General features: G+C 38.0%; 1 protein-coding gene across 1 annotated transcript; it reads left to right on the plus strand.

Moving 5' to 3' along the window:
* The first annotated feature begins 4,250 nt into the window (after positions 1-4,250).
* LOC123782528 (olfactory receptor 52P1-like) lies at positions 4,251-9,530 on the plus strand. Its single transcript, XM_045782742.2, has one exon. The coding sequence runs from the start codon at positions 5,864-5,866 to the stop codon at positions 6,809-6,811; it is 948 nt and encodes a 315-aa protein (XP_045638698.2). The 5' UTR covers positions 4,251-5,863; the 3' UTR covers positions 6,812-9,530.
* The last annotated feature ends 7,432 nt before the right edge of the window (positions 9,531-16,962 follow it).

Consider the following 16,962-nt stretch of genomic DNA (forward strand, 5'->3'; position numbering starts at 1 on the left):
TTTTCCTATTCAGTTTCCCCCACCTACCCTTATTGTCCTCTGCACTATTCCTTGTGTTCCACATATGAGTGAAACCATATAATCCTTGTGTTTCTCTCACTTGTTTCACTTAGCATAATATCCTCTAGTTCCATCCATGTCGTTGTAAATGATAGAAACTTGGATCTTTTAGTAGAGACTTGGAGTTAACTAATCAAAGACCAGTGTGAAGCATGGTTGGCAAGACACCAAATCTTTGTTTTCCAAGTAGATTACTTAATAAGGAAAGAAAAACCTTTGTTTAAATTTCTTGTTAAGAACAGACCAATAGGGGCAACTGGGGGCTCAGTTGGTTCAGCATCTGCCTTCAGCTCAGGTCATGATATCAGTGTCCCAGGATCAAGCCCTGCGTTAGGCTCCCCCCTCAGCAGGGACTGTGCTTCTCCCTCTGCCCCTCTACCCCCGCTCGTGCTCTCTCTCCTGCATGCTCTCTTTCTCTCTAATAAATAAAATCTTTTTTAAAAAGACCAATAATCTAAGGAAATTGTCCTTTTAACAGAGAAAACCAAATTTTAATTCTGTACCAGATTTTTATATTAAAAAATTCATTTAACTTAAACTTATTTTGATTTTAGCCAGCTTAACTTCACATTAAATTACATTCCTTTCCAAAGATTCTTTTTCTACAAACCTTCTATAACTTTCTTTTTTACATTCAGATTTTATTCTTGGTTTTCCTCTTCCCCATTTTGAAATAGCCTCTCTTTAGAACAAAATTACTTTGTTTCCTCACAAAAATGTATTTCCATTCCTCATACCTTCTTTTTTTTTCTTCCAAGATTGTGTTTAGATTCAAGTTAATATATAATGTAGTATTAGTTTCAGGAATAGAATTTAGTGATTCATTACTTACGTATAACACCCAGTGCTCATCACAAGTGCCCTCCTTAATACCCATCACCCATTTAGCCCATCTCCACACCCACCTCCAGCAGCCCTCAGTTCGTTCTCTATACCTGAGTCTCTTACAGTTTGCCTCCCTCTCTGTTTTCCTATTTTATTTTTCTTTCCCTTCCCCTATATTCATCTGTTTTGTTCCTTAAATTCCACATATAAGTGAAATCATACAGTATTTGTCTTTCTCTCACTCATTTTATACATAAACATAATATACTCTAGTTCCATCCCCATTGTTGCAAATGGCAAGATTTTATACTTTTTGATCATCAAGTACTATCCCATTATTATATATGTATACACCACCTCGTCTTTATCCATTCATCAGTCAATGGACATTTGGGCTCTTTCATAATTTGGCTATTGTTGTTAGTGCTGCTATAAACATTGGGGTGCATGTGCTCTTCAAGTCAGTGTTTTTGTGTCCTTTGAATAAAGATCTAGTAGTGCAATTGTTGCACTGTAGGGTAGTTTTATTTTTAACTTTTTGAGGAACCTCCATACTGTTTTGCAGAGTAGCTACACCAGCTTGCATTCCCACCAACAGTGTAAGAGGGTTCCCCTTTCTCTGCATCCTCCCCAACATCTGTTGTTTCCTGAGTTGTTAATTTTAGCCATTCTATCAGTAATCAATTCTTAAACCCCATCTTGCTCAAACCCCTGGTAGCATATGGCAGAGATGTACACTTCCTGCTTCCCGGTTTCCCAAACAACATGCTGAAGGTTTTCTTCCTACTTCATTATGTCCTCTTCTGAGTGTCTTTTATTGTCTAGTTCTTCTCTTCCCAGCCTCAGATGTTGGGGTCTCCTCTATATTCATTCTTTAGGTGATTTTATCATTTCTCATAGTTCTAACTATTCTTTAATGCCTCTCAAATGTATATCTTCAATTCTGATATCTCCTCTGAACTTCAAATTTGGTAAATATAACTTGCTCACCTGACAGCTATTCTTGAATGTCTAATATAATATATATAATATAATGCATAACATAATGTATAAGATGTTGAATCACTATGTTGTACACCTGAAATTAATGTAACATTGTGTGTCAACTATAGTCAAATAAAATTTTTAAGTGTTTTAAGTGTTAACTTTAAACTGGGCTTCACTGGTTGCCAGAAAATGCCCATTATCCCTTGTCTGCCATGTTTTACACCTGCTGTCTTCTCTCCTTCATGTGCACCTTCCTCCAACCCTACCTTCTATTTCTGAATCTTTGACGAAGTTTTACAGCACTAACCACTTTTCTGCTGAATGAGCCTGTGTTTTTTTATATCTATAGGTCTCTCATTAAATTATAAGTAATTTTTATGTCTGCCCATCCAAACCAGACTGTGAACGAAGGTGTGATCCTAATCACTCTGTGCCCTAGCATCTAACATAATTCTTTGCATATAGTAGATGCTCAATGATCATTGAATCCAATAATAAAATGAAAATTTTTTACCAAGCGCTCAGCATAGACCAAGCAAAACAATAAGTGCCTTGCATATGTCATCTCATTTAATATTCACTGCCTCCCCATTTTACAGTGAAAAACTGACCTTCAGAGAAGCTAAGTAGTTTAACCAAAAGAAACATTGAGAAGTAAATATTTGGGACACATGGAAGGGGCCAGGAGAAAAAGCAAAATTAGCAAAATTTCCTAAACTGTGTTCCTATGCCAGAAAAACTTTAGGATTATTTGTGTGCAAGGGTCTGTCCACCCACCCCCTTCCTATCTACTCTGAGCTCTCAGGATAAATTTTCTCTATTACCCTATTTTCCCCCCTTACCCAAATATCCTTGCTTCAATTTTCTGCCTCTTTCCAGAATCCCAAAGGTCTTTTTAAATGCCTTCATCCCCAGGGAATTTTTACTCTCAGTTAGAGCCTTAATAATAGGATAAATATTCTAGCCTTCTTGCTCCCCACACGCTACCCGAGACTTCACTACCACTCTCTGCCCCAGACCTGGTAAGTCTGTCTGTGTATTTAACCCTATAATATGCACACTACTAGCAGGCCAAAGACCTGGCTGCACTAAGATCATTTTCTCACTGAGGTGGTCTCTACTTCAGATAAAAGGGACTTACAAATGAATCACACTTTTTGATCACTGCTATGTGCCATGTAGCGCTCTTCAGATAAATGTCCCCTATAAGGATTCCTCACAATAACCTCTGAAGTAGGAATCAACCTCTCCATGTCACAGATGAGGAAGCAGGTTGACAAAGGTTTGGTGACTTGATTGAGGTCACATAGTTGGTGAGTTGGTAGAGCTGAGATTTGAAATGGGCTGCTCTTACTCTTCCACTAATAAAAGTTGCATCCTTGGCAAGTAGCTTTCAGATGTTCATGAGAACTTCCAGTAATGAACAACTTGTTCCTTTCCTCATGAGGCAGCTTTGTTCCTGTACTTGAGCCCTTGTTCTAACATATTTTAGGTAAGGCCTTTTTTAATGCCAAACGCTAAGGTAATTTAGAACAATGAGAGAGACATAAAGTCAAGTATTCTGGGTGAGTCATATGCAAGAGGCTGAGAGTCTCTCCTTGCCATACCTCTAGAGACAGATGAATCAAAAGAAAATCACAGTATAGCAGAAGAGCATTCACAGGTAGAAAAATAAAGCTGTAAGAGTGTCTAGCCACTCACCTCCACCATGGAGAGGGTTCTATAGTCATGCCACTCACCTTCCAGCCCACATCCTAGAGATCATTGAATCAGAAGTGGCAAGAGAGCCTTTGAATGCTGGAAATGATAATACATCTCCTGCCTTGTATCACTTCCCAGTGCCCTACACTCTTACCCTGCACTTTTTTTAATGAGATCTAACTCAAATATTATTGAGGACAGAAAGTGATGACCCCCAAGGACTTCACCTTGATCTCTCTTAGAATCTGGGTATACTGTGCTCAACATATGCTTTTCCCACTTCATTTTCTCTATCTGTGCAAATGGGTCTGAGGCAAGGGGAGCATACTGTCATTGTGCGATGTAACTACAAAGAGTGAACATTCTTTGAGAGGCAACTCAGGGGCTCAGGAAACTTGACTCAATTATTAAAAAGTTGAGTGGAAGAAGGAAAAAAGGGGAAGAAAGCAAGGCTATCCCATTTATGTCTGGATTATTCAGCTCTCAATTTTCTCCACACCAAAGAAAGGTCATTGCAGTATGGACACTCCAAAACAATGTCTTAACTAAATATACGTACCTTTGTCTTCTGAGTACAGCCTTGTTCTTGCATTTTATACAGCAACATATAGAGGCACACAGTTACATGCTGAACTAAGCACAGAGTGTGCTCATTCATAGAACGGTACAGTTTTACATATACCAATTTACAGGGACCTCCCACCCAGATTGTTCTCTGTCCCTGACCCTTCAGCCACCACCAAAACTGAAATACCCTCTGGATATAGTTGACCCCAACTATAGAAATGGTAGAAATTCAGGGAGGGGAAATAGCACAGAAGAAATAAAAGGTGGAAGGGATGATGAGACATAAATGGACAAGATGATTGTCTCAATATCACAGTGACAGCCATAGTTGGCATTGGGATGGCATCCTGGTCCAGGGTTCCTTTACCCAGACCACATTAGAAGACATTACCCTTTCTCTTCTTGCCTCTTTCTTTCTGGGTATGATAGCTGATATAAGGGATTATAAGGAATATTGCAGCTTAATGTTAGAGATATAAATAGGCTATCTCCAGATGGTTCAATTAGTTCCACTGTCTGTCTCAACTAGCAACCAGATCACAGTCACATCCCATTATACTAGAAATCAGTGTGAGAAAGGTACTCTTCTCTCTCCTATGTCCATTCCTGGCTCTTGTTCTCAACTTTCCTTTTCATCCTCCTGTCCCTCTACTGTCCCCTTCCTGACTTTCTTATTTAATCAAATTCTTTCTCACATTCTGAATTACTGGCTGGCTAGTGGATAAGAGAGTACTGAGAAGGTACATGTAGGTAAGGGACGATCAGGGGATACAGAAAGTGTGGATAATACACAAAGAGATGTGGTGGACATTGTTAACATTTGCTTACAGTTAAAAATTATGTTCCCAGTGATTAAAAGTCACTTCTCATACCATCTTTATGTACCTTTGATTTTTATGAAACTATGTTTTCATCCCTCAATAACTTTATCAGATCACATATGGCCAAATTAGCCTGACCTCTGCCACTGACCAATTCTGCATGATTTCACTTGTTTCTACCAGTTCCATACAGACACCTACAACAAGCACAGGATCCTAGTACTAACATGAGCCAGGCAAAGTTACGGCTTTAGCAGGCTATAAGAGACTCAGGCTCTCACCATGTGGTGGTGGTTCTGGGTCAGAAGCCACATTCTGAGCCTCATCCATGAGTAACCATGGACTCAGTGCCCTGAAAAAAAACCATCGAATATCCCCCCACTTTCCTTTCTATTACTTCTCAGTCCTGATCTTCCCATCTTGAAAAGTAACTACATTTGAGTCTTCCATTCAATCTGCCTGACCTTTCATCATTACATCACCCTTTTATTGTCACATAGGCAGATGGATCAGAAAGAAAGAGCATAGGCAGAATAGGATTCACAGGCAGATGGAAGACTGGTAAGATTCTCTAGTCAATTACCTTCACCGTGGAGAGAGTTCTATAGCCATGCCACTCACCCTACAGCCCCAGCCTAGACATCACTGAATTCGACACAAGTGGAAAGGGCTCCTTTGATCCCTGGTAATGATAATTTCACCTCCTGCCTTGCATCACTTCCCAATGCTCTACAACCTTTTTATCCTGGATGTTTCTCATGAGCTAGAACTCAAATATTTTCTGCTGCCCACTTTGTTTCAGCCACAGCATAATGAATCCCAATGGCTTCAGCTCTCAGGGCTTCCTGGGGTTCAGAGCAGAGTAGTAAGGTCTTCTCTACCTACCCTACCTAGACCTGACCATGCAGTTCACAAACCACAGCCATCAGAACCCAAACTCTTTTCTGCTCATGGGAATTCCTGGCCTGGAGGCATCCCACTTTTGGATTGCATTTCCCTTCTGCTCCATGTATACCCTGGCAGTGCTTGGCAACATGGCAGTGCTACTGGTAGTGCGATCAGAGCCTGCCCTGCACCAGCCCATGTACCTGTTCCTATGCATGCTGTCCGTCATTGACCTGGTACTATGTACTTCTACTGTGCCCAAGCTCCTTGCTCTTTTTTGGACAAATGCTACTGAAATCAAGTTTGGGGCCTGTGCTACTCAGATGTTCTTTATCCATGGCTTTTCAGCTGTCGAATCTGGTATCCTGCTAGCAATGGCCTTTGACCGCTACTTGGCCATCTGCCGGCCACTGCACTATGGGTCATTGTTGCCCCCAGAGGCTGTGGGCAAGCTGGCAGCTGCTGCTGTGTTTCGTGGCTTGGGGCTCATGACCCCACTCACCTGTTTACTGGCAAGGCTGAGCTACTGTAGCCGAGTGGTGGCCCACTCCTACTGTGAGCATATGGCTGTGGTGAAGCTGGCTTGTGGGGGCACACGGCCAAACAACATATATGGCATCACTGCTGCCACGCTGGTGGTGGGCACAGACTCCATCTGCATCGCTGTCTCCTATGCACTCATCCTCCGGGCTGTGTTAGGCCTTTCCTCCAAAGACGCAAGGGCTAAGACATTTGGCACTTGTGGCTCCCACCTTGGTGTCATCCTTCTCTTCTATACACCAGGACTCTTTTCATTCTACACACAGCGCTTTGGCCAGCATGTACCCCGGCACATCCACATCCTCCTGGCTGACCTCTACCTTGTGGTACCACCCATGCTAAACCCCATCATCTATGGCATGAAGACCAAACAGATCCGGGATGGAGCCCTCCGACTGATGAAGCGGGGCATTGTTCAGTCTTAAATCTTCAACCCCACTGTGGAACTCTGTCTTCTTCCTTTAGGCCTCGAGCAATTGTTGAAGGAGGCCATTGAGAGGATGTGGCCACCAGTTAACCTGTGAGCTATCCAGGGGCATTTGGGCATTCCTTATCACCTCCTCTGTCCCTGAAATTTACATTCTGCCCACCACTCCCACAGTGAGGGCTGTTCCAAGTACACAGCCTTGAGAGAGTAAGGTATTGTTGAGCCCATCTGGACCCAGTTAAGGCCTCTATATAAACTTTTAAAATTTGGCAGATGGGTACTTATCTTGTGGCCACCAAGACAAATCTCATAAATAAGTCCCTTGTTTTTTAAGCCAGCCACCTACTCATCTGGAGTAGCCTGCCTCTTTCCTTAGTCTCTGCTTGCTCTCTGTGTATGGGAGCCAGTTTGTGAACCAACACCAATGGTTAAGAGACCAGTAGTTTACAGCATGGTGGAGAGAGAGAAACCCACACTCAGTGGTATCCTTACTTTGATAAGGAAACATAGCGCAAGTCTGATGGGTGAAAAATTGTCAGATATTTCCCATTTGTGATGTAGATATAGTTACAAAGCCTAGGGATTCCCTGTCTATTGGGAAACATCGTCACCAAGCTGATGATGGTCTCCCAGGGAATTTCACACTGCTCTTCTGACATGGCTCCTACCTTCCAGGAGACCTTGGTAAAATGAGAAAGATATGACTGATGATGTGAAAAGGAAAAATAATCCTTATCCATTGTCAGGTGTTCCTATTCTGATATGGATACATGAATACCTCTCTCAGTAAACTCCAAGTTTGACAAGAGAAACACAAACACAGAGAAGAGAAGCAGAGAGATGGAGGCAGAACACTCAGCAATGGGCCATAGGGACAACTGTGTCCACTGTACAGAGGAATAAGCAACAAAGTGTAATGTTAATCTAGGAAGGTGAGAATTTTCATCTTTTCACTGAGTATGTTAAAAATTTAGGGGTATGGACTTGATTAGGTCAGAAGTCCTTGTGGAGACTGTTCAGCATTAGAGGAGAACTACATATAGGGAGACAACAGCAAAACAAATTAGTTTAATTAGCCAAATTAAACAAATATGATTAGGATAAGCACAGGGACCATGGGTATTGAGTAAGGACACCTAACTTGCTCAGGGAAAAGAGATCCCAGTACCCACCTCTTTTCATTCCACATCTGTACAGGTAGGAAAGGCTGCTTTCTTAGAAAGCAATGATGCCTGGGTGTAAGGTGTGGGAACAAAGTCTCAGAATAGATGATATCAAGTCTTCTGTTCCCTGGGAGTGGCCATGTGGAGCTGCCACGAAGCCTCAAAATGTCCAGGGAAAAGAGCAGACCCCTTCTTTGGAGGGAAAATAGAGAAAGCAGTCCAACTTGACCTCCAGAGCAGGTTTTAAAAATGAAAATGATGACTGTGATGAGAAGGCCCGTTAGGATCCAGAGTTCACAGTCTCTGGTGTTGACATCCCTGCCCAGAATCCACATGCAGATTGGTAGGGAGTTAATAGGTATTTGGCTCTCAGGCAAAGCATTCTAATAAGTTAGAGAAGAGCTTCCACAGAAGGCCACTAGTAGGCTCAGGAAGACCTAGGTCATCAGAACTTCATCCAGTTACAGCAGTGGATTAGGTTAACATTCTGCAGTGCTTCACAAGAACATGCATCATCTTCTTATAGTTTCATAACCATCTGATGAGCGCACATAATTACCCCCACTTTACAGAGCCAGGGGCAGAAGATTGGGAAAGTAATAACTTGCCCAAGAAATCAAGTAAATGTCAGAGCCAGAATTCAGATCTTTTTAATTCTAAATTCTGTGTTGTTTACCCCTTATCCAGTAAGTTCCTATAAGTCTAGACCCTGCAACCAAAAATCTAATAAGATTTAATCTAAGAATGAGGGGATAATTCTTTTCCTAATATCACTGAGCTTTCCGAGAATATGCAACATGCCAAACACTTTTCTAGGGTTTGGAAATATAATGATGATTCAGGAAGATAAATCCCCGGTGACAACTTAAATAGGAGACCTCAGTAAAATCCCCCCACCCATGTACTCTCAGTGACTCCAGTGTTACCATAATAATTCTTCATCTTCATTCTAGGGCTCAAAATTAGTAGCTTTGATTTGCCCACAAACAGCCCAGGTTGCCAGGCAACTAGAGACCTCAGATTGGGCAATAAATTCTAATCCCCAGGATATTTAATTCAAATTATGGGGGAAATCAAAAAAACCAACTATACTCTATTTGGGACCATTGGTTACAGTTGATTTATTTTTCCAAAACTATTTTTAATGAGGTATAATTTACCTAAAATAAAATGCATATGTTAAATATATAGTTAGATAATATTTGACAAACGTACACATCAGTCTAGCCACCACCTTAATCAAGATGCAGAATATTTCTATAATCCCAGAAAGTTCCCCTATGCTCTTTCTAGGTAAAACCATTAGGGGTCCCCCACTGAGAAAACCACTGTTTGGTTTTGATTACCTTGCATCAAACTTACTGTTCTAGAAGTTCCTATAGGTGGAATGATATATATTCTATATGTCCAACTTCCTTGGCTGAACATATTTTTGAGATTCATTTGTATTGTGTGATGAGCTGTGAATTCCTTTTTATTTGCTAATATTCCATTGCATGAGTACACCCAAGTTTAACTATTTTGGGACACTTGAGTTTCTTCCCTTTTTTTTTTTCTTGCTGTTATAAATAAAGCTGCTATGAATATTTCTTAAGCTAAAAGTGGCATTTCTGGGTTATAAGGTAACTGTATGTTTCACAGAACATGCCAAATGGTTTTCCAAAGTAACTGTACCATTTTATACTCTCGCCAGTGATGTGTGACACTTCTCAGTTGTTCCACATCCTGATCAACACTAGAAACTACCATTCTTTTTTTATTTTAACCATTCCAATATGTGTAAAATGGTAATTTTGGGGTTTAATTTGCATTTTTCTGATAACTGACATTGAGTAACTTTTTACACATTTACTGTTTGTGCATACACCTTCTATGAAATGCCTGTTAATGTCTTTTGTCCATTTTTATTGAACTTTTTGCTTATTGATATTTACTAGCCATTTATATATCTTGAATACAAGTCATTTGTCATATAAACATAATGAAAATATTGGCCGAATTTTGTGGCTTAACTTTTGATTTTCTCATAGCTCTCTTTTGATAAAAAGAAATTTTTAGTTACGCATAAAGTAACTAAAGAATCGTTGAACACTACAACAAAAACTTATGATGTACTATATGTTGGCTCACTGAACATAATAAAAAAAGAAAATTTTAGTTATAAACTCAAAATTAGCAATCTTATTCATGGTTAGTGCTTTATTTTATAGATTTAACTTTTAATTTTAGTTCTGTGATCCAACACAAATAATAATTGTATATGGTGTAAAGTAGAAATCAAGATTTATTTTTTCACTTATTTTTCACTTTTCCAGAATTTGTTGAAAAGACTCTTTTCCAAATTGAATTGCCTTGGCAATTTTGTCAAATATCCGTCAACTCTTTATGTGTGGTTTTATTTCTGGATTTTCTTTTCTCTTTCATTAATCTGTTTGATTATCATACCAATCTCATATCCTCATATCAACACTGTCTTAATAACTTTATAATAAGTCTTGAAAGGAAGTAGAATAGGTCCTCCAACACTGTACTTCCACAGTGGTTCTGGCTGTTCCATATTCTTTGCATTCCTATATATATTTTTTGAAATCGATTTGCTAGAAAACATACAGTCAAACCCTAGTAATAATTTTTGTAGAAATTATTTTTTTCTGATCTCATATTGGCTAGGACCTCTGATACAATATAAAATAGAATTAGGCACAAACATCCTTGCCTTGTTTCTGATCTTAAGAGGAAAGTATTCAATCTTTCATAATTAGGTATCATGTTAACTGTAGGTTTTTCATAAGTTTCCTTTACCAATTGTTGAAAATTATCCAGATGGTGTTAAATTTGGTCATCACTTTTTTTTCATATTGTTAGGTAATCATGTGATTTTTCTCCTTCATTCTATTAATGGAGTATACCAATTGACTTATTTTTAAATGTTAAACTACCTTGTATTCCTGGAATAACCCCACTTGGTTATGATGTACTATCAAATTTGTATATTGCTGGAACAGTTTGCTAATATTTTGATAGGGAAATTGAGTCTATGTTCATGACCAGATATTGATCTTGTAATTTTCTTTCTTGTAATTTCCTTGTCAAGTTCTTGTATCAGGGTTTTGTTTACTTCCTAAAATGTATTCAAGTATTCCCTGTTGCTTTATTTTCTGAAAATGTTCATATAATATTTATTTATTTCTTAAATATTTGATAGAATTACACAGGAAAGAAATCTGGGTCTGAAGTTTCCTTTGTTTTTTATTTTACATTTAATTTTTAATGAATATAGTTTTATTCAAATTTTCTATTTTCACAATCTTTCCATTTTCTCTAAATTGTCAAAATAACAATTGTCATAATATACCAACATATGTATAAAATTATTCATAATATCCTTTTATTATCCTTTCAATTCTGTAGGACTTGTAACCTTTTATTATATTGGTTATTCATGTTTATTTTGTCCTGTCTTGTCATGCTGTTAAGGGAGAGAGATGTATCAATTTTATTAATTTTTAGAACCAGACTGTGGCTTTGTTGATTTTTCTCTATTTGTTTTTCTTTAATTTCTGCTCTTTATTTCCATTCTTCTATTTACTTTGGGTTTAATTTGCTCCTCTATTTCTAGCTTCTTAAGGTGGAAACTTAAGAACACTGATTTTTAAAACTTTTTTTCCTAAAAACTCACATGTATAAGCTTCTCTGTGTGCATTGCTTTAGCTGTATCCCACAAATTTAATGTTGTGTTAAAATATTTTATACTACTGTTTAATTTCCCTATTGTGACCCACTGGTTGATTATTTTAAGTGTGTTTACTTTTCATGTACTTGGTGATTTTCTATACTTATTGCTATTAATTCATAATTTAATTCCATTATGGTTGGAAAACATAGGCTGTATTTCTGCCCTTCAAAATGTATTCAGAGTTGTTTTATGGCCCTGGTATAGTCTATCTGGGTATCTATTCCATGTGCACTTCAAATTAATATTCCTTCATGTTTGGAGGGTATTTTATGATTATCACTTAGGTCAAGTTGATCAATGATCAACTTTATCATATCTTGAAAGATTTTTTATCTGGTTCTCCTATTAGTCACTGACAGGACTGCTAAAATTTCTAATTACAATTGTGGTTTTCTCTATTTTTCCTTTTATTTGTCAATTTTGCTTTGTGTATTTTGAAGATCTGTTACTAGGTGTATACACATTTATAATTATTATATATTTTTTTCCTTAAAATTTTTTTATTTAAATTCAATTTAGGTAACATATATTGTATTATTAGTTTCAGGGGTAGAATTTAATGATTCATCAGTTGCATATAACACCCAGTGCTCACTACATCAAGTGTCCTTTATACCCATCACCCATTTCCCCTCTAGCAACCCTCAGTTTGTTTTCTACATTTAAGAGTCTCTTACAGTTTGCCTCCCTCTCTGTTTTCATCTTACTTGAACTGACACTTTTAGCATTATAAAATGATCCTCTTTATCTTGAGTAGTAATCTGCTTTTAAGTCAATTTTGCCTGATATTATACAACAAACTTTCTTCTGCTTAGACTGTACAGTACATTTTCCATCATTTACATTTAAACTGTCAGTTTATATTTATATTTAGTTAACTGTAAAGACCAAAAAGTTGGGCCTTGCATATGTATCTAGTCTGACAAATTCTGCTTATTTATTCCATTAACTGGAATATGTAGTAGTCTGTTTACATTTCATGTTATACTTGGGTGTAGGTCTATCTTACTATTTGTTTTGTATTTGCCTCCTTTGTTCTTTGTTCCTTCATTTCTGCTGCATTGCATTTGGGGGGGGGGCTGGTAATTGAACATATATTGAAATACCATTCTATCCCCTCTACTTGTGGTTAGTTTCATATTACTTTTGTATAGGTAGCTCTAGGGCTTACCCTATATACCCCTAATTTATCACAATCTTCCTTGAATTAATGTCATACCACTTCCTGCAAAACATAAGAATATTACAACAGTTCAGTTCCATTTACTCTGTCTTTTGTGCTATTTTTATGTATATTTTACATAAAATATATATTTGCATATATTTTATGCATTATAAACTTTGAAAACTTAAACTACTTTAAAGAATTTAATAAAACTATTTTATGCATATATTTACTATTTTCAGCGCTCGTTCCTTCCTATAGATCTAAATTTTCATATCGTATTTCTCAACATGAAAAACTTCCTTTAGCATTTTTGTAGTGTAAGTTTGTTGAAAAGAAATTCTCTGAGGGGCTCCTGGGTGGCTCAGTCATTAAGCGTCTGCCTTCGGCTCAGGGCGTGATCCTGGCATTCTGGGATCCAGCCCCACATCAGGCTCCTCCACTGGTAGCCTGCTTCTTCCTCTCCCACTCCCCCTGACTGTGTTCCCTCTCTCGCTGGCTGTCTCTCTCTCTCTCTGTCAAATAAATAAATAAAATCTTTAAAAATTAATTAATTAATTAATTAATTAATTTTTTAAAAAGAAATTCTCTGAGATTTTACCTGAAAATATTCTTACTTAAAATGTATTTTTGATAAAAAAAATTTTGCTAGCTATAGAATTCTAGATTGACAGGATTATTTTTCCTTTTAGCACTTTAAATACATTGGCCCATTATTTTTTTAACCTCATTTTTTTTCTTATGAAAGTCTTTCATAATTCTTATTATTCCCATAAATGTATCTTTTTTCAGAAGCTTTGGTTACATTTTTTTCTGTCTATGTAGTTTTCATCAGTTTGACTTTGTGTCAGTGTGTAATTCTCTTTATATTCATTTTGCTTGGGTCTCTGAATTTCCTGGGTCTGTGAGTTAATTTTATAACTTTGTAATAAAATTTGGAAAATGTTTTTAATTCACCAAGTATTTTCTGACCCGTTTTTCTTCTCCTGGGACTTCAATCACTTATATGTAAGACTACCTGATAGAGACCCAAATATCATTCTATTTATTTAAACTCTTTTCTGTTTCTATTACCTGGTTAATAGAATACTGGATAATTTTTATTGAGTTGGTCTTCAGGTTCTCTATCCTTTCTTTTGCATTATCTAATCTGATGTTATTCCCAACAATGATTTTACTTCAGATGTATTTTCAGATCTAGAATTCATGTGATTCTTCTATGCAGCTTCTAAATTTCTCCTTAAATCCCCATATCATCAGGAGGTAATCAGGAGAAACACTGGACCCAGGTAATCAGAGACTTCTCACCTCCTCCTCTGTCCTAGGGATGTATGCTCTGTCTACCACTCTCACATTGGGAGCTGTTCCAAGGACGTATCCTTGAGAGTGTAAGGTGTTTGAGACCATCTGGGTGGTATACATGACTAAGCCCAGTTAAGGCCTCTCTATAAACTTCTAAGATTCTGGTGGGTGGATGTGAAGATCAACTCACCTTGTGGCTTCCCATGACAAGCCTCATATGTAAGTTCCCTTTCTTATTAAATCTTCCACCCGCCAATCTGGAGTGATTTGCCGCTTTCTTCAGTCTTTCCTTGCCTTCTGTGTACAGGGGCCAGTTTCAGATTGCACCTGGGAAGCTCCCAAGAAGGTTGCATACTAACCGTCACCTATTTATCCATCTTCTTTGTATTGTTAAACTGTTTTTATAGTTATGCTAAAATATTTGTTTTAATATTTAATTCCAAACACAGAGAAAATATTTGTTTAACCCAAAATATGAACTATGAGAAGTCTTTCTGCTACTTTTTTTCCTCTTAATTATGCCTTTTTTGTTATGTATAGTAATTTTTCAATGTATGCCAGACATTATAAATGATGTATTGAAAAATCTCTTGATCCCATTATCTTGCCTTGAGGAGTGTTTAGTTTTTGTCTATCAGGCATAGTTTACTTATTGATGGGTCAAGATCTTAGCCTAAGAGGTTTAACTTCAGGCTTTCAGATTTTATTATTCTATTTTTCTCTTATTCCAAGATCAAAGCCCTTCTTATGTGGATATCCTATTAAGGCACAGCTTTTCTGAAGGTTTAAAGTCTGAGGTGTTACCAATTGTTCTCAACTTAGTGAAACTAAAATATCATACTCTATCTTCCTAACAGGAAATTGCTAATGTCAGGGATGCTACTCTAACTTAAGCTATTATACAGTTACTTTCTTAGTTGCAGTCCCTCTGACCTTGTAATACAGGAAAAATTATACCTGGTGGCCAGGATCATTGCACTCTCTCCTCCTTCATTCTTGTCCAGCTGGTTCATCATAACACGTACTGCTCTATTATCTCGTCTTCTCCTTAGGTCCACTGTTCTCCTCACTTAAGGGTCCATTCTAGGGTCCTTTGGTTTCTCTTTCCCTTCTGATATCCACTATTTAAGCATTCTCCCAGCAGGGTTAGAGGTCCAAGCCCTTCTCATCTTATAACTCCAATAGGCTTGAGGCCAGCATTATATCCTCTTCAGATGAGTGATTAGATGGGCTTAAACAAGTTACTACTACTACTAAATGCTTTGAAGTAAAGAGTAGATATAAAGTAACTGCCTGGACCATCTCAAGAGTCAGAAGACGGATACTAAATGTTTTGGTGGCTAGAAACAGAAGAATGTCCATGTGAAGTGGGTCAGGACAATCCATTCAGGTATTCTAAGAAATAGAGACAGTTGCCAGTCTTAAGATTGGTATACAGAGCCTGAACCACCCTAGGATACAAGGTCAGAAGAGGAAAAAGACAGCAAAGAAGGGAAGAAACTGAGGAACTAAGAATCTGTATAGGAATTTTATTATGTTAATACAGTGTTTTTCAACTGGAATTCAGACTTCTGGGATTCTTGGGGTGGAGAGATAAGGGGTATACCATAGTTATACATCCTACAACTTTCTTTGCATGGAAGTTATTTCCTCTAGAAGCAAACACTATATTTCTCCCCCTACACTGTTCTAAGGTATAACCGGGCTTGGAAACCATGAAAAGTGATGAAGTAGATCTTGAAGATAACAAGAAACTTCTTGCAAAGCACCTGCTTCAAATAAGGTCATGTCATGATTTCCAGGCAGAGAAACCATTATCTTCTTGTGAAGGAAAAATAAGTGCTTCTGCTAGTCTGGAAAGTTCAGAAAATATTGAAGGTTCAGTAGATGTAGGCTCATTCACTGAAATGCCTCATTTCTTGTTCTTAATGTCCCACACTTTCTGTACCAGGTCATCTACACCAAAGTAAATTTTATATTGAGACTGTACATTCAGTTGTCTTTATATTTCTTCCAGCCTTAAAATCATATCCTGGGTCTTATTTCAGTAGTCTGTCTTCTGGCTGCAGGAAATTAGAGTCCCTTTTTAAGCTACCATGGAGGACCTCTGCCTTTTACTGGTGTAGGCCGGAAGTAAGATTTTTTTTTAAGATTTTTTTATTTATTTATTTGACAGACAGAGAGACAGCCAGCGAGAGAGGGAACACAAGCAGGGGGAGTGGGAGAGGAAGAAGCAGGCTCCCAGTGGAGCCTGATGTGGGGCTCGATCCCAGAACACCAGGATCATGCCCTGAGCCGAAGGCAGACACTAAATGACTGAGCCACCCAGGCACCCCTTTCAGTATGATTTTTTTAAACTCCAATTTTCTGCATGGGTGGAGGATAGTCTTTTTTTTTTAAGATTTTATTTATTTATTTGACAGAGACAGTGAGCACAAGCAGTGGGAGCTGCAGGGAGAGGGAGAAGCAGGGGCTCAATCCCAGGACCCCAGGATCATGACCTAAGCTGAAGGCAGATACTTAACCGGCTGAGGCACCCAGGTGTGGGTGGGGGGGGATAGTCTTATTAGCCTAAAGGTTAAGTGCAGGAGATTTTAGATACATGTACATAGACTTTTTTTAAACTAATAACAAAATCTAAAAGCAGTTTATATATATATAATCTCACACTCTGATAATTTTAAGTGGGCGAACTAGTAGTGAAGCTTTCTAGAAACCATGTTCGGATTCCACATTGTGTCAGGCTCAAATACTTCAGTAGTTATCAGGTCTGTGGGCAGAGG

This window comes from Ursus americanus, chromosome 16 (genome assembly GCF_024610735.1).
Source record: "Ursus americanus isolate L20-20 chromosome 16, mUrsAme1.1.p, whole genome shotgun sequence".
Lineage (NCBI taxonomy): Eukaryota > Metazoa > Chordata > Mammalia > Carnivora > Ursidae > Ursus > Ursus americanus.